Source organism: Calypte anna, chromosome 27 (assembly GCF_003957555.1).
Source record: "Calypte anna isolate BGI_N300 chromosome 27, bCalAnn1_v1.p, whole genome shotgun sequence".
NCBI lineage: Eukaryota > Metazoa > Chordata > Aves > Apodiformes > Trochilidae > Calypte > Calypte anna.
In genome coordinates, this window is record NC_044272.1 from 2,094,558 (window position 1) to 2,111,215 (window position 16,658).

Sequence of the window (16,658 nt, forward strand, 5' to 3'; positions counted from 1 at the left end):
GGCACTTGGGGACACTGTGGGCTCATCATCAATTATGACAAAAGAATAAAAAATAGGGTGAAACAGAAAATTTCCCCCATCTCAAGAGATGCCTGAGCAGGAAATGAGATCCTGAGCTGGGCTGTGGGCATCAGCTGCTTCAGCACCAGGCACTGACACAGACTCCAGACAGAGTGTTTATTGAGGAAAAGGATGAGCACCCAGGCACCCCTGCCCCTTCCTGGGGCAGCTCTCTTCCAGAAACCCCTCAGGGAAGGAGGCCCTGCCTGCAGGGGGACTCCCGGTGCACATCCCGGGGCTGCACCGAGCACTGTGCAGGACCAGAGCCCCGCGGGCGGCTGCTCCGTGCTCAGAGCCGGGTGCCCTCCGGTGCTCAAGGCCCCTCTGTGCTTGCTCAGGGTTTACCGGGGCCGGGCTGGGCTGTCTGTGCTCAGCTCGCTGCAGTCTCTGCCCTTGCCCGGGCCCGGGCTCGGGCCGCTTCGGCCTCCTGCTCCAGGTCATCCAAGAACCGCTCCTGGGACACCGAGTAGAAGGTGTAGCCGTCTGGGGGGCGTTGAGGCAAACAGCGGCTGCAGACCCTCCTTCTCCTTCTCCTTCTCCTTCTCCTTCTCCTTCTCCTTCTCCTTCTCCTTCTTCTTCTCCTTCTCCTTGCCCTTCCCTTTCTCCTTCCCCTTCCCCATCCCCTTCCCCTTTCCTTTCTTTTCTCTTTCCCTTCCCCTTCCCCTTCCCTTTTCTCTTTCCCTTCCCCTTCCTCTTTCCCTACCTTTTCCCCTTACCCTTCTTCCCTTTCCTTTCCCCTCTCCTCCTTTCCCCTCCCCTCCTTTCCCCTCCCGCCTCTCCCCGTCCCCGTCCCCGTCCCCTCAGGATACAAATGCCGAAAGTCACCGCTCCGATGCCGAGCGCCAGCAGCGCGTTGCGGCTGCGGAGTCTCCGCTGCAGAGCGCGGTATCTCTGAGCCTGCTCCACCTGCGCCATGAGCCGGCGCTGCTCGGGGCTCAGCCCCGGTTCCCGTGCGGGGTCGATGCGCTGCGCGAACGCCGCTTCCCCTCCGGGCTCTCTCGGCGCCGCCATCTTCCCCGCCGCCGTTTCCGTGCAGGGCGGTGACGTCACATCCCCTCCGTGACGTCACCTCCAGGGCGTGGCGACGAGTTGGAGTGATTGGGCGTGACCAGGGAGGTGTCAGGGTGGGGCCGGGGGCGGTGCTGGGGTTGGGTCCCGGTCCCGGTACCGCCTGCTCCTCCTCACCGAGAGCCGCGGGGCTCTGAGCCCTGGCACAGCCCCAGCGGGGTCTGGGGGCTCCTTCCACTGCCGGGAGGAGGCGTCGGGGGCTTCGCTGCAGCCGCTGGGGCCGCGGCCCCGCCCGCTCCATGGGGTCCCGGCGGCCTGAGCCAGGCCCGGTGTTCGGCAAGGTGGCTCCCGAGATCCTCGAGGATTCGCTGATCCTTTTGGCCACGGAAAACCAGCGGTACCTGAGCCGGCTGCCGGGGCAGGCCGGGTGCTTCAAGGGGCGGCAGATTGTGGGTGAGGGTCTGAGGGGCTGCGGTGTGCTGGGAACAGGCAGGGGGCTGTGATGAGCTTCAGCACTGCCCGACTGCACTGGGGTTTTTCTTTTTTTCTTCAGAATTTATATTCCTTTTGTCTGAAAAATGGCACTTGGACCTCTCAGCAAGGTACCAAGCAGTGGAATTGCTTGAAAGGTAATAAACCCCCTGGGTGTTGAGTGTGTCTCCCCCAGATGGTTGCACTGTGCCTGCTCTGTAACACTTGTTCAGACATTTTATAATGTTTTTGTGTGTGTAGAGCTTTGTCTCTTTAGTCATTAAATTCTGTATTCTGCAGAACTGCTTTTCTTTTTTCCTTAGCAGAACTGTTCCCTGTGCAATTGTGGTTTTTTTTCAAAACATTTCAGGTTTATGATCAAGCAAGTAGAGCAAATCTGTAATTCCTCCAGAGAGAAAGTTAAAAGCTGTGAAGGAGGAAGAGGAGGAGGAGATAGAGGCAGCAGTTCTCAGAAGGATCAGATCTATGACACATTTGTCCTGCGACTCGTGTCCTGTGTTCAGCTTGCCAGCAAACTTTCCTTACACTACAACGTGAGCCAGAACAACCTTTTCCTGTCACCCTTTCTAGCAGGGCAGTAAACTGGGTGGTACATTGGTCCCTCTTAAAAAAAATGGGCTTCCTCTTTGAAAGCCAACAGTGATCATGAAACACTGAAACGGAGCCCTAAACACCCTCTGTTTGGGGAAGTTTGTCAGGAAGCGTTCCCAGTACTCTGGTTGTTGAACATTGGGTGGCTGGAGGCTTCCCAGCTGCCTGGGAAAGGTTTGTGGAGAAAAGGAAACCTGCAGGAAGGAAAGTGGGAGCTGAAAAGAGGAATCCAAAGGGTGGGTGAGCAGCAGCAGCAGGCCCGTGGTGGCTTCTGCTTAAATTCAGTGGGAGGAGTAAGGCAGGAATGTGCCTGGATCTCAGCACATCCTAGAAGAGAATTTCTTTTTTTCCCTCCTCAGATAGTTAACAGTGAGATGGCTTTAAAATTCCTGCAGTCCTTGAAATACTCATACAGCAAACAGGAGCTGCTGGAGTCAGAGCTTCTAGTCCTGAAAACTCTGCACTTCCAGATCAACGTCTCAACTCCTTTGGCTTACGTGGAATTGCTCCTGGAGGTTTTAGGTGAGAGCACTACTAGGAGAGAATGGGAAAGCACTTCTTAAAACTAACAGAGCTATTGTTGCTCTGAACCAAAATGCCTCATTTTCCAGGTTTTTATGTGAAAATTTTCGGGTTGTCCAGAGCTTTGCTTTTCTGATGAGAAAAGCTTTGTGTTGAGCAGAATCTGGGGAATGGTGCTGGACAACCAGTCATGGCTCAGCCAGTAAAAAGAGTTCACAATCCCCAAAAGCTTGTGAGGCCACTTTCTCTGCAGGGAGTTACCATTTCCTGTGCTCAGATCCAACAACCTGTGTGTCAGAATGAGTGAATTTACACTGAAATGGGGAAAGCTCATGGTTTGAGGCAGCCTGTGGTATCAGAAACCAAAGGGCAAGTTGTCACCAGGAATCTGCATCCCTCAGGTTTCTCTCTGGTCAGTTGAATGACCAAAATGTGTGGCTGATGGTGTCTGATCCCTGTCCTAGGACACAATGGGTGCCTGCTGCCTGCAGAGCCATTGCATCAGGTGTGTGTGCAGCTGCTGGACTTCTCCTACCTGACCCGAGACAGCATCTATGACACCTTGCTGAAGATGGCCATTGAAAATCCAACACCCAACAAACTCCAGGTGTAAGTAGCTCCTGTCGCTGTTGCTTAAAATCACTTGAAACCAAACCCCTAAAAATCCCTAAGAAATAGCAGTGCAGTTCCTCTGACACTGTGTTAAAAGAACAAAACAAAAAAACCATCAAGCATTAATTTCAGGGTTGTTTCTTGATCTAATATACCAGTGGTATATTTAATATTATATATTTAATATAGTTAAACATATTTAATATATTAAATATACCTTAATATATTAAATATATTTAATATATTAAATGTATTTAATGTATTTACTATATTTAATATAGTTAAACATATTAAATATATTTAACTTATTTAATATAACATATTTGATATATTAATATTTAATATACCAGTTCAGAGTGGTGTGCTTCACCACATCTGCTTTATGGCCAAGGTTCACTTACTAATAAAAATCCATCTCTAGCACTGTGAGAGCCAACACTCCAAGTTTTGGGCTTTACCTGGACTGGAGGAGGAGCTGTGTCCCTGGGCTGTACAGTCATTGCAGATGTGGGGGGTTTTGAACTGTGAAACTTGCTTTGTTTTGCCCCAGAAGATGTTTTTACTTCTGCAGAGCCAAGTTTCTGACAGTAAAGGAAGATTTCATGCTCTTGGCTGTTGGAATCATCAGCACAAGTGTGTTCATCCTGGACCCCGTGCACTGGAGGCAGGTACAGTCCCTTCAGAGCACCTCAGCACTGCCTGGAAACGTGGGGGGGGTGTTGTTGAGGTGTTTGGGGTGTACTACACTTGCAGGTGGTAGCTTTTTCATTTTACTTCTTTGGTAGAAGCAATTAAACAAAAAAATACCAAAAAAAAAAAAAAAAAAAAAAAAAAAAAAAAAAAAATCCACAGAGCAGAAAAATCAAGCAAACAAACGTGTCAGAGAGCCTGGAGTGTGTGCCAGGGGAGCACCATTGTTCTGTTTAGATGTGCAGCATGTCTGTAACTCACATCTCTGGTGATTATCTTATTTTTGGGGGTTTTTTTTTAAGGTTGTGGAGCACCTGAACTCCATCACAGGCATCACAGCACGGAGTATCCTGGAGCTCTCCTCTGCAGTGCTGGAGCACATTGTTGGCAGTGCCCCACTGGAGCAGCACTATAGCAACAGTGGAATGAGAGCTCCCAAAAATAGAGTTGTGACTTAAACAGAACCCCCTTCTGTGGCCAGGGGTGCAGCAGCAAGCCACCACCCTGCTAACAGCTCATCCTCCAGAGGGCACCCAGCCTGGTTATTTTTTTTTTTTGTTTTCTAAGTGTGGAAAAGCTCATCCCTTCAGGCAGGGCTGTGAGGGGAGCACAGGAGCACTCAGAACTCTCTTTCAGCTCTAATTGCAGCACTGGCAGAGCTGCATCTCCTAAGTTGTGGATATTTTTTTTTTCTTTTTGAGTATAAAGCTCAGAGCTGTGTTTTGAGGAGGCAGCAGCATGCCTGGTGTCAGCTGCAGCCAGGGATGTGTCTCCTTTCTCCACTTGCTGGTTTTTACTAAACCAGTAACTCCCTCAGGCAGCTGCTGCAGCCAGGCTGGTTGCAGAGTCCCCTCCTGTGCCCACTGGTGACCGTGGATGTGGAAAGGACACAACAACTCCCACAAGTCTCATAACAGAGGGATCTGTTCAGCACCTCCTGGGAACACCCTTGCTCTGTTTTATTCTTTGTGCCAGGACAGGCTGCAGGCAGTGTGACACAGAGTGAGTATCAGAAACCAGAACCAAACCCTCAGTTCAGCACCACAGATGAGTGCTGAAAATAGAAAATATTTTATTTTAAAAGTGCAGTTGCTCTGCAGTGACCCAGCAGAACCTCCTGCACCTTGCTCCCCCTGTTTGAAAGATTTTACTTCTCTAAACTGTGTGAAGCTGCAAGAGGAGTGCCACACCCCCAGGGTGCTGAACTGGGACACTCATCATCACACCTGTACACCCCAAATTTAACAGTTGATTTATTTATTTATTATTATTATTATTATTCAGCTCAACAATATAACTTTACATATTGCTTTTCTATATACTACTTGAAATAATGGTATTTTAAATAAAGTGTCTTGTGGATTTTTGGTATTGTAAACATTTTGTACTGGTTAATATTAAGAGATATCTTAATTTGACTTTCTCCAACAAAAAGCAGACACTCCACAGCTGCCAGGACGAGTTCTTTACAGTTATTTGTTGTAGAACTGGGAGGAGACCCAGGCCAGACCCCACTTCAGGTTAGTTAACATGAATTTTAGTGCTTTTGTCCACTGCTCCTCAGAGTTAAATTGTGTTTTAATCGAGTAAGAGCCACCACTGCCACCTGTGTCTTCAATCTTTCCTTTCTCCACATCCATCCTGCAGCACACAAGAGCTGTGGTTAGTGCATTGGTATTACAAGACTTTGACCTCAGTGTGACCTATAAAATTTGCCTGATGTCCCTGTTACTCTTTTTATCAAGGAAATCTGGCAAAACTCAGGTTGTCACCTGAGGAATAAGCTTTAAATTGCAATCAACTGAGAGCATGTGGCAATCCTGCCTGTGATAGGAACAGGGATGGTTCCATAAGGACAGGACTGAACCAAGCAGGGCTCTGGACTGCTCCAGAGGTTGGTCAGTGCTGTGTGGGGCTCTGTTACACTGATCATGTGCCGTGCTCAGGGGTTATTTTGGGATGTTTTACAGCAACACTCACCTGTAAGGCAAACAGAACCTGGTTTCACCTTTCTCCACTTCCTCTTTAAACTGCTGCACACAGTCCAGGAAAGCTACCATGGCATGATCAAACTTGTTGTCCCAGAAGAATCTCAGGCCTCCTGAGCAGTACAAGGGGAGCTCCTGGAAGAGAGATTTGTGTCAGGCACCCCAGGAATGCCACTTCAGAGATGGTCACTGCAGCTCTTTGGTCTCGGGCAAGGCTTAGATTTGTCAGAGAATACCTAGGACTGGTTTGTGACATGGTTTGTGGTGAGTGCAAGCTGGGGTTCCTGTCACCAAGTCACCCCAAACAATGCTATCTCCCTGTGGCCAGCTGCAGTGCCCAAGTCCAAGGGTCCTCTTGTTTTTCTCACTGCTGGATGGCAGAACGAGTGAGTTGATGTAAGGCGATTGTATTCGAAGAGCTGGGCAGTGAGCTCTCCTGTCCCACTGGGTTCATTGAGCCTGGTTTTGTGTCCTGGAGTGTGAGCAGAGCTCTGTGGCTCTTGGGGTCAGTGTCCTCTGGCAGCACAGGAGCTCTCTCACCTTTGATTTGTCCGTGAGGGACTCCAGGTACGAGTGGTTGCCGTACGGTACCAAGCGGTATCTGAAAGGAGTGGCAGGGTCTGACTCTTTACCCAGGTCACACTGTGTGGTGTCAGGTATGAAATGTGTGTTCTGTGCCCACGTACCTTTGGAACTTGAGGCCCATTTTGTTGGCCAGGGCATGGAGCAGCAGCACTGTCTGCCCCCAGGCAGCATTGATCTCATTCCATTCCACAGGAACGCTGGGGAGACGGCCCAGCCTGAAGTTGTTTATTGTGCCAAACTGCCCACTGTGCCTGTCCCAAAGGGAATGACAGATCAGCACCTGGGGCACAGGTACAGGCTCTGGCACACAGCCAGAATGTACAGAATACATACAGCCAAGCATGGGCCACCTACAGAATACATACAGCCAACCTACAGAATACACCCAGCTCACCAAGCAAAGGGGTTGCAGGTTCTGCTTATAACATGCACAAATGCCAGCCACTTGTTCTCTTTTTGTGACAAGAGTTCATAAAAAGAACCAAAACCCCCAAACCCCAGCCACACACCCTGTGAAGTTGGATGTTGGGAGTGTTACAGGTGGCCCAGTGCAGCAGCTCCTGGTTTGTTCTTGGGTAAGCATGACCTGCCTAGCAACCCCTGGTGAAACTGAGGTAATTAACCAACCCCACACTGCTGGTTTGCTGAAAACTGACACAATATCCCAGTGTTTCCATTACCAGATGTGGAAGGTTGCATTGAACACGTTGGTTTTCTTTAGTTTATCCAGCTGCATCTGGGCATAGCGCATTTGGTTGTCCACACTCTTCAGCTCATCATCCAGCTCCAGCTGTTGCCTCTTGAACTCACAGTACTCCTTCTGGTACCTTTGCATAAAAGCAAAACAAGAAATGCTGAGTGCAGGCTTTACAGAAGAGCCACAGCTCACACAGTGTGCTGGCTTTCCTTGGTCCACATTCCAGTGAGCAAAGACCACGGCACTCACATTTTGGCATTCTGGCATTACCTACAGGCTTCTCCACATGATAACTTCATTTGTTTTACTCACTGAGCCTCCTCCTGCTCCAGTCGTTCAGCCTCTGCCCGGACTCTCTCAAAGTCCTCAGCCACGACCTTGCGGTTCTTCTCCACATCTTCCAGCTCCTGGATCAGCTGCTCTTCCTCCAGTGCCAGTTCCTTCAGTTCTGTCTGCAGCTTCTCCTTATCGTCCTCGTTCATTTGTTCCAGGATCTCCAGACACCTCCTAAAGCAGAGTCACAGGACTACCAAGAACAGGGATCCTGGCAAGCCCCCAGCAGTGGCTCCTGACTCCGTGACACCCTGCAAGGTGTCAGCAAGCAGAGCAAGAGGGACCCTGAGCTCACATGCACCTCCCTGAGGCTGAGCTCTCCCTGTTGCTGCTGCACCATGAGTCAGGTATGCACAGAGAGAGCAAGCTGCAGGTAGGGCTGTTCCTGACCACAGGGAGCCCAGGTGAGGGGCTCCAGCCTGCAGCAGCTCTGGGGTGCCTGGGGGGATCACTCACTTGTAGTTCTGGCACTCGTTCTCAGTGATGTTGAGCTGTGTGTCCAGCTGGTCGAGCAGTGTGTCAGTGCACTCCTCACACAGAGGGTGATCCACATCCGTCTGCCCCGACATGATGTCAAACAGGTCACCGGTGACCTGTGGGAGAGCTCATCCTCAGCTGGGGTCACCCAGGGCTGGCAGCAGATGGGAACTGCTCACCCAGCCAGCTCTGAGGTACCCGGGCCCACCAGCACCTCCTGATGGAACCAGCACCTTCAGTCTCCTGCTGAGGTTCTCCATGGTGCCGCCATCTGAGGCCTCCCCGATCAGGGTGAAGCTGTTGGCACTCTCGGTTGACATCATTCTGGGGAGGGATTGCAGGGAGAGCTGAGAGCCGGGACCGGGGCAGAACCGATGCCAGACCCACATCTGGTTCCCCTGCTCCCCTGCAGGAGGCACCGCGGGGAACGGGGCAGCCCCAGGAGGCGCCTCGGGGTCTGCCCGCAGGTTGGGGTCTGACGGGGGAACCGGGGATCCCTCGGGGCGGGAACGCCGGGGTGATGGGAACCGGTGCCTCCGCGGAGCCCCCCGCGGAGCCGCCCGAGGGCCGCGGCCGTACCTGGCTGGCGGGATGAACCTGCGGGACACGCCATCCTGCCGGTTCTCCGCGAAAGCCTCCTGCGGGCGAGGGGACACGGTCACCGGGAGCCCGGGGAAGCCGCCGCCGCCTCCGCCCCCCCTCCTCCCCCCCGCCGTACCTCGGTCAGGGCGCTCTCCTCCTCCTGTGCCTCCGCGGGCCGGGCCGGAGCGGCGGTCAGCAGCGGGGCTGCGGGAGAGAGGAGGGAAGGGTGAGAGGGGGGGTGAACCGGGCCCGGGACGCGCCCCGCCCCTCCCGGCCCGGTCCCGCCGGCGGTACCGGTGAGCTCCTGTATGGTGAGGCGGTCAAGGATCTTGAAGGAGGTGTCGAGCTTCAGGGGCTGACTGCAGCGCTGGCAGACGAAGCTGACCTGCGCGGTGCAGGCGGGAACCCGCCCGCCCTCCATCGCCCCGCTCAGCCGCACCACCGAACCGCCATGGCCGCGGGGCGGAAGTGACGCAGCGGCGGGGCCGGGTCCTGGCAGAGCCGCTGCCGCCGCCGCCGCCGCCGCCGCCATTTCCCGGCTCTGAGCGGTCAGGACCCGGCGGCGCGTGCGCCCGCGGGGGAGCCGGGGCCGTCACGTGGGCGGCGGGTGCGCGCGGCATTGGCGGGCGCGGGGCGTGAGGTCACTTCCGGTGGCGGCGACGCCGGCGGAGGGGCAGGCGGCAGCGCAGAGCCCGCACCGGCCCCGCCATGGCCTCGCTGCTCAAGGTGGACCCGGAGGTGAAGCTCAAGGTGCGCCGCTCCCCGCCGGGCTTCGGGGTGGGCGCGGGGCGGCCTCGGCCATCTCCCGGCCCGCTCTCTGCTGCCGGAGGTAGCGCGGCCCTCCCGGCCCCGCAGCCCCGCTCTGCCCCCCGGCTCCGGCTCCGCAGCGCGGGAGGGCGGGGGCGGGACGGGGCGGGACGGGACGGGACGGGGCCGCTCGGTGGCCTTACCCCAGCAGCGGCCTCCGGCCAGGGGCGGGCCCGGGCGCGGCGGGTCCCGCTTTGTGCCCCGCAGGCGCTGCTCGGTTTTTTTCCGCTTTCCCGTGGCCCCGGGCCCGTCCCGGAGCTTGCGGAGCTTCCTGGAGCGCAGCCCGCGCCGCGGAGCTGCTGTTGTGGCTCCTGGCAGCTCCTGCTCGGTGCTTATCGGTTCTTCCAGCTCCCGGGCGGTTCTCTCCGGGCCGGAGCCGCCCCCGTTCCGGCCCCAGCTGAGTTCCGCTGCCGCGGGGCGCAGAGCTCGGCTCCCGCTGGGCCCCGCGCTGGGAGGGCGGCTCCGGATTGTTGTTGTGTTCCTTCCCCAGGTTGATTCCTTCAGGGAGCGGATCACAAGCGAGGTGAGTGACCCCGGGACGAGGCCCCGTGTCCGATGGAGGCTCCGGGCTGGCTCGTGGTTCCGTGGCCTCCTCATCCTTTCCCTGTGGCTCAGCCTGGTGCTGGACTCAAGCTCTGCCCCCTGTCCTCTCGTTGGACAGTCAGTGTTTCAGGTGTTCTCATTTTATCTCTTCTTCCTCTCTCAGGCTGAAGATCTGGTGGCAAACTTTTTTCCAAAGAAGCTTTTAGAGCTCGATGGGTTCCTCAAGGTAAGGACACCTCGTGCTCTGTCTCCTTTCCCATTTCCAAGCTCTCTGTGGGAAGGAACGTGGTCACTCTTGTCCTGTGCACGTCCTTGTGCATTTCCCTCATTACAACAGGCCCAGTGGTGACTCCCATGTGTGTCTGAGTGCTGCCAGCTCTGGACAGGGTGCTTCCTTTTCCAGTTTTCTTTGTGTGAGCACCACATTTATCTCCCCTTGCACGTTCAGCAGCTCCAGGCCGTGGTCCTGCAGAGCCTCAGTGCTGCAGACAGCTGATAGCTTTGATCACAGCCTGGAGCTGGCAGCAGCTCCTGGGTGGAGGGAGTTCTTGTTGCAGCCCTATTGTTAAACATGTTTTTTTCACCCATTCTTATTTCATTGTTGGATAAGAGGGAGGCCTGAATCCTTTTGTCTTGGTGCTGGGTTTGATGTGGCAGGATTCTTCAGTTCATGATTGAATAAATAAAAAAATCTGATTTATTTTCTAGGATCCTATCCTGAACATTCATGATCTCACTCAGATCCATTCAGACATGAACCTCCCAGTGCCTGACCCAATTCTCCTCACAAACAGCCACGATGGACTGGATGGGGTAAGGTTTCTCTCTTGGCTGCCATCCCTGCTTCTCTTAATTAGAACTGCATGGCTCACCCTGTGCTGGAGTTAGGATATTGCCATTGAATAGCAGACTGTGGCTCTCCAAAAGCTTTTAGGGATGGGATTCTTGAGCCTGGGAAGTCTGCTGGAGGTATTGCTGTGCTCTGCCATCCATCCTTGGCTTTGTAGGAGATTACTTAGAAACCAGGAGCACAGCAGAGGCTCTAAAGTTTTTCTTGTTTCCTTTGAGAGCCCGTTGCAGGTTACAACTAGTGTGTGAGTAAAACATTTTGTATATTTTAGCCAAATATGAAAAAGAGGAAGCTGGAAGATCGTGAAGAGACCTTTCAGGGTAAGAGTCCCCACATCTCTTCTGTTACTGCCCTGAGTTTTGGGGGAATGAGATCACCTGAACCCCACTCGCCCTGTCCCAACAGCAGCTGCTGCTCTGCAGGCTTCTTCCTGCAGCCTCTTGGAGCCTGACCTACAGACCTTCTGTATGGAGGAGTCAGATTACACCTCTTAGAAGCATAATTAGGACTTCTCTGGTAGACAGAAGTGGTGCTTGCTTTTGAGCCTGGCCTGCTGACAGGCAGCTGCTCCCCCTCTGGCTCTGTGCTAGAGCTCTGTGCAGGAGCAGCCTGTACACCTGCAGCAGGAAGATCTTTTGTGCCCATCCTCAAGCTCCCTCAGCTCTTGTTTCTGCTCTGTGTTTTGTCTTTCTCCTTCCCTCAAGGTCACTGCTGGTGTCCCCTCAGGGCTCTGTCCTTCCCCTCCTGTTAGCTGTGCCCTGGCTCAGTGCCCACTGTGGGGGACGGGGTGCTCGGTCTGATCCCTCCCCTGTTCCTACCTGGGCTGATGCCAGGTGTTGTTTCCCCATCCCAAAGGTACCAAAGTGTTTGTGATGCCCAACGGGATGCTGAAGAGCAACCAGCAGCTGGTGGACATCATTGAGAAAGTGAAGCCAGAAATCAGGCTGCTAATTGAGAAGTGTAACACGGTGAGCAGGGGCTCTGGAGCCAGAGCTGCTCAGAGGGGAGGGAAAGGCAGGGTCCATGTTAGAGTGTCTGGAGATGGCTGGGAGATGGGTGGGGAGAAGTGGTCACCTGGGGAGCTCTGGAGTTCATCTCCTGAAGGAGGAGGATGTCTGTTACTCTGACTCCATTCATAGAATGCTAGAATGGGCTGGGTTGGAAGGGACCTCAGAGATCATCAAGTCCAACCCTTGATCCACTCCCACTGCAGTTCCCAGCCCATGGCACTCAGTGCCACATCCAGGCTCTTTGGAAAGATCTCCAGACACGGAGAATCCACTCCTTCCCTGGGCAGCCCATTCCAATGCCTGATCACCCTCTCCAGAAAGAAATTCTTTCTCATCTCCAACCTAAACCTCCACTGGCACAACTTGAGACCCTGCCCTCTTGTCTTGCTGAGAGTTGCCTGGGAAAAGAGCCCAACCCCCCCCTGGCTCCAACCTCCTTTCAGGGAGTTGGAGAGAGTGATGAGGTCTCCCCTGAGCCTCCTCTTCTCCAGCCTCAACACCCCCAGCTCCCTCAGCCTCTCCTCACAGGATCTGTGCTCCAGTCCCTTCCCCAGCCCAGTTGCCTCCTTTGGACCTGCTTCAGCACCTCAATCTCCTTCCTGAGCTGAGGGGCCCAGCTTCTTAAGGCTTTTCTTCACCCTCCTTTTGCACAGTTGCAGCCACCTGAGAGTTTCCAGTGGGAAGCTGTGCTGGCTGGTGTGGCACCCCAGCCACGTGGGAAGTGATCTCTTCAGAAGTGTTGCATGAGATTGAAGGGCCTGTAGGAGTTTATCATGAACTGCATGGCAAAGGCAGGGTCTTGTGGTAAAGCTTTTGAGAGAGGTCCCTCACTGGAGGTGTTGGTATTGATCAGTGTTGTGATCTCTCCATTGCAGGTGAAAATGTGGGTGCAGCTTCTCATCCCCAGGATAGAAGATGGAAACAACTTTGGTGTTTCTATTCAGGTAAGACACTGCTGGCTCTACACCCTGTTGTGGGAGAGAGCTGTGCTCCAGGGACACGAATCTCCTGGGTTCCTCTGAATCTTTCATTTGATATCCAGCAGCTGCAGTCTCAGGATCTATTTTGCTTTTAAAACCCAAACCTGAGCTTGATGTGGCACTGCTGAGACATTGCTCTCCAAGCCTGGAAGGCCAGCTGCAGTCTCATAAATCTGATGGCTTCCTTTTCTTCCCTGCAGGAGGAAACAGTCGCTGAGCTTCGAACTGTGGAGAGTGAGGCAGCATCCTACCTGGACCAGATCTCTAGGTAGGCATGAAAGATCAGATCTTGGGTTTTCGGATCCCTTTGGAAAAAGTAAGGTGCTTGGGGAATGTCCCCCAGCTTTCCAAGGGCAGCTTGGGCCTGAAGGAAGGAGTGATGCTACTTATCTGACCTTCAGTCTCTTCCTTTCCCTACCAGATACTACATCACAAGAGCAAAGTTGGTGTCCAAAATAGCTAAGTACCCTCATGTGGTGAGTACGCAGGGACTGCTGTGCTGCATTCTACTCCTTTCTGGGGATCTTTTTGCCACTTTGTCACTGTCTTTTTTGAACTGGGGGTCTTGGGAGGGCAGCAAGCTGGGAGGGGGGGTTCGTGGGCAGGGCCTTGGCATAGTGGGTGTGAGGCTGAGCTGTGTCTGCTCTGCAGGAGGATTACCGCCGCACGGTGACGGAGATCGACGAGAAGGAATACATCAGTCTGCGCCTGATCATTTCAGAGCTGAGGAATCAATATGTAAGTGAACAAAAAATGGAGCTCCTGTTGCTCCCTGTGCAGCAGCAGAGAGAGCCCTGCAGGTCCTGCTGCTGCTCCCCACGAGCACACCCCATCCTGGCAGGAATCCTCTCTCCTTGCTGCTCTGCTGTCTCGTAGAGGTGCAGGTGTTTCCTCCTGAGGAGGAGTCTAGCACAAAATACTCCTTCCAGAGTGGTGGGAAGCTCAGAGGCAGTGGTTTCTGTGAAGTCTGGCAGCTTATCTTCAGTGTGCGTGGGCTGAGCAGGGTGCCACAGTGAGCTGTGCTGCTGCTGTAGCCAGTGCTCCTTGTGAAAGCTGAACCCTGGGTGAGTTTACCCTTCTTGTCTGAAGTCCTGTTCTCCCTTTTCACAGGTCACTTTGCATGACATGATCCTTAAAAACATTGAGAAGATCAAGAGGCCTCGGAGCAGCAATGCTGAGACCCTCTATTAAGTGTCAACGTTTGAACTTGAGAACTGTTCAGTCAACTCAAGACCGTCATTGCCTTGGTTTGTTACATGACTATCGAGATGGGAAACTGGCTGGAAATAGTATTGCATTCTTAGTTAAACTCTAAAGAAATTCTTGCCTAGTTTTGTGATTGGTTTTGTTCAGGTCTCAGGAGCTCTCCCTCCCTCTATAACTGATAATGAGAAGGTTGTGGTGCTTTGGGGTGCCCTGGGAGCTACTACAGTGAGAGCATCAGCCAGGCAAGAACATTCCTTCATGCCTTTTGTCCTACCTGAGTAGGAACGATGCTAGAGACCAAGCCCTTGTCCTGTCCCATCTCTTGGCTGGAAGCTGGACTGGGCTCTCTTGGTTGGGGGCAAAGCCAGCCTGGGGGGGTGTGGATGTGCAGCTGCCCCTCTCCACTCGTGCTCTGCACTGACCAACTGCAAGGATGGGGACCCTGCCCCTCTGGGATGGTGGCAGCAGCCATGCTCCAGGGCCACCAGGCTGTCTGTGCTCCTTTTCTGGCTCTGCAGAGCCTGCCCTGGCAGTTCTGGTCAGATCTGTGCAGAGCACCAGGTGGTGCTAGAGCTTGGGCTGGTGCTCTCCTGGCTGGTCCTGAGCTCAGGTGGCTCCTGCTCCTGTTTTACCATTTGATTAGAGCCACTTTCCTGGCTAACACCAACGTTACCTCCCATACATCCCACTGCCCCATCAGGGTGAGGTGCTTTTTGCCCCAGCTGAGAGAGGGAGGGCTGTAGGTCCCATCCTGAAATCCCAGTAATCCCCAGGGTGGTCACCCCAGACCCACTGGTGCTTGGGGTGAGGGTGGCTGCCAACCCCCCAGTATCCCTGCAGACCTGGTGGTCTTTTTCCCCCCTAGAGGGCACACTCCTGTGCCTGGTGACTCCTCCAAGCTGCCAGAACATTTCATGGTCCATTACAAACCCCTTTGGAAATGACTGGTTGTGTTGCATCAGTTTTTGTGTGTGGCAAGTGGGCCCATAACGCTGCAGGCTCCAGAATTCTCTTATTTATAGTATTTCTACTTAAGTCCCCTATTCAGGGAACATGAAATCATTTGTTTCAGGAACCTCACTGTTTCCTGGGTCTTGCTGTTACACCCATATATTCTTATTGTGCAGTAGCCTTAATAGTTGTGTTAACCTCCTTGTAACAACAGTGACAAATGGAATGAATTTTCTCCCCCCCCCCTCCCTGCCCTTTTTTTTTTTTTTTTTTTTTTTTTTCCTTTTTTACTTTGTTTTTGTTCCTCCTGCTTCCACACCTAAGAGCCACCTTGTCTCTTGCTGGTTTCCCAGGGATCTCCCCAGAGTGTGGAGGGCTGCTGGCCCTTGCTTTAGACTCTTCTGTTGTTGTTTGTAGTAAGTCAACTCTTAGTCTTCCCGCTAATAAATATTCAGTAACAAACCAACCGTGCTCTGGCTGCTGTCGGGGAGCAGCACTTCCCCTTGTGTTCCTTTGTATTGGTTCCCTTAAATTTGTTTGGCTCTCTCTGCCAGATGAAAGTATGTAAACCTTTACCATGTCAAGAAATTAAAATAAGGTACTTGGAATTCTTTTAAGGCAGCCCCTTGTGTGTGATACCGAGCTCTAGGCTGTGCAGTGTTAATCTCTGGGCTGGTTCCTCCTTCCTCACACCCAGCTGCTCCCTCCCTGTGTTCTTTGTCCTCTCCTAGGCAGCTCTGAGCTGCTCCAGGGTGTTTCTGCTCCAGTGTCCAGTCTTGTGCCAGGGTCTTGGTTCCATGTGGTCTCTCCCACCTCAGCCCCAGTTGTGGGCCTCATGTGGCTGCAGTTAAAACAGACACCAGGTATGTGTGTGGTGTTTCCTGGTGCCCACAGCCTGGGCCATAGCAGCCCCAGTGCCTCTGCCCAGCCGGGGTCTGCAGTGCAGACCTGGAACCAGCACCTGGATGTCACCCGGGTGTGCTGCTCCGTGCGGGTGATACCCAAGGAGTTTGTGGCTGCCCGACACCTCTTGGCGCTTGCTCAGCTTCCTCTCGTGTCTGCTGCAGACGCTGTCCCTTGAGCATCCTGTCCCCGAGGCCCCTGCCAGCCCCCGGGCCCGGCTGCCCTTCCCGGTACCGCTAGATGGTGCCCGTGCCCGGCCCGGGGCTCCGGTGACACCTCCGTCCCCTCCGGCTCCCGCCCCGCCGCGCTCCCCGCGGGGTGGAAAGTGCTGCGGGAAGGTGGGAAGGGGCTGCTGGGGTCCGAGGCATCTGGACCATGCAGGGGCTTGAAACTAAATGATCTTTAAACGTCTCTTCCAACTCAAACCGTGGTGTGTTCGTTCTGTGATGTGTTGCAGGGCTCGGTGGGATGCAGCCCCAGAGGCTCCTCCTGGTGCAGCCAGAAGCAGCCCTGGTCCCGGGGGTCTGTGCCCACCACCATCCTGTAAAGCCGTGGCCGTTGTCAGGGCTTTAATGCACAGGTTTTAGGCATCCCAGATTGCACAAAATGAGTGTTAAAACCAAGAGCAGAATGAAGGCACAGCAGCCGTGTGCAAGATGCAAACACCACCAGAAACACAGCTGGAACAGGCAAGGGTCAGGCAGTTCCTCTGCTCTGTTTCGCCAGACTGATCCTGTGAGATGAGGAATGGGAGTGGGAGTTTTCCAGAGC

General features: G+C 53.8%; 4 protein-coding genes across 5 annotated transcripts; 2 read left to right on the forward strand and 2 right to left on the reverse strand.

Annotated features, from left to right (window-relative positions):
• Positions 1–163: 163 nt before the first annotated feature.
• Positions 164–1,115, reverse strand: LOC115599781 (cytochrome c oxidase assembly factor 3 homolog, mitochondrial). The gene is made up of 2 exons (XM_030465831.1): positions 870–1,115; positions 164–543 (listed from the first exon to the last, which is right to left on the reverse strand). Exons 1-2 carry the CDS (start codon positions 1,069–1,071, stop codon positions 431–433), a joined length of 315 nt encoding a protein of 104 aa, XP_030321691.1. The 5' UTR covers positions 1,072–1,115; the 3' UTR covers positions 164–430.
• A 252-nt stretch (positions 1,116–1,367) lies between these two features.
• CNTD1 (cyclin N-terminal domain containing 1) lies at positions 1,368–4,549 on the forward strand. Its single transcript, XM_030465820.1, has 7 exons — positions 1,368–1,521; positions 1,622–1,697; positions 1,910–2,093; positions 2,511–2,673; positions 3,138–3,282; positions 3,857–3,953; positions 4,278–4,549. Exons 1-7 carry the CDS (start codon positions 1,368–1,370, stop codon positions 4,431–4,433), a joined length of 975 nt encoding a protein of 324 aa, XP_030321680.1. The 3' UTR covers positions 4,434–4,549.
• A 487-nt stretch (positions 4,550–5,036) lies between these two features.
• On the reverse strand, positions 5,037–9,199 carry BECN1 (beclin 1). Its single transcript, XM_030465811.1, has 11 exons — positions 8,932–9,199; positions 8,774–8,841; positions 8,635–8,693; positions 8,289–8,379; positions 8,035–8,171; positions 7,558–7,752; positions 7,229–7,375; positions 6,650–6,799; positions 6,504–6,564; positions 5,956–6,098; positions 5,037–5,616 (listed from the first exon to the last, which is right to left on the reverse strand). The coding sequence occupies exons 1-11, from the start codon at positions 9,167–9,169 to the stop codon at positions 5,448–5,450; spliced, it is 1,458 nt and encodes a 485-aa protein (XP_030321671.1). The 5' UTR covers positions 9,170–9,199; the 3' UTR covers positions 5,037–5,447.
• Positions 9,200–9,261: 62 nt separating this feature from the next.
• PSME3 (proteasome activator subunit 3) lies at positions 9,262–15,592 on the forward strand. Of its 2 annotated transcripts, none has more exons than XM_030465821.1 (11): positions 9,262–9,387; positions 9,935–9,967; positions 10,151–10,213; positions 10,696–10,800; positions 11,109–11,157; positions 11,693–11,805; positions 12,723–12,791; positions 13,028–13,095; positions 13,249–13,303; positions 13,479–13,565; positions 13,938–15,450. In XM_030465821.1, the coding sequence occupies exons 1-11, from the start codon at positions 9,346–9,348 to the stop codon at positions 14,016–14,018; spliced, it is 765 nt and encodes a 254-aa protein (XP_030321681.1). In that variant the 5' UTR covers positions 9,262–9,345; the 3' UTR covers positions 14,019–15,450. The 2 variants fall into 2 exon arrangements, with proteins under 2 accessions (XP_030321681.1, XP_030321682.1); XM_030465822.1 differs by having other exon boundaries at positions 9,310–9,375; positions 13,938–15,592.
• The last annotated feature ends 1,066 nt before the right edge of the window (positions 15,593–16,658 follow it).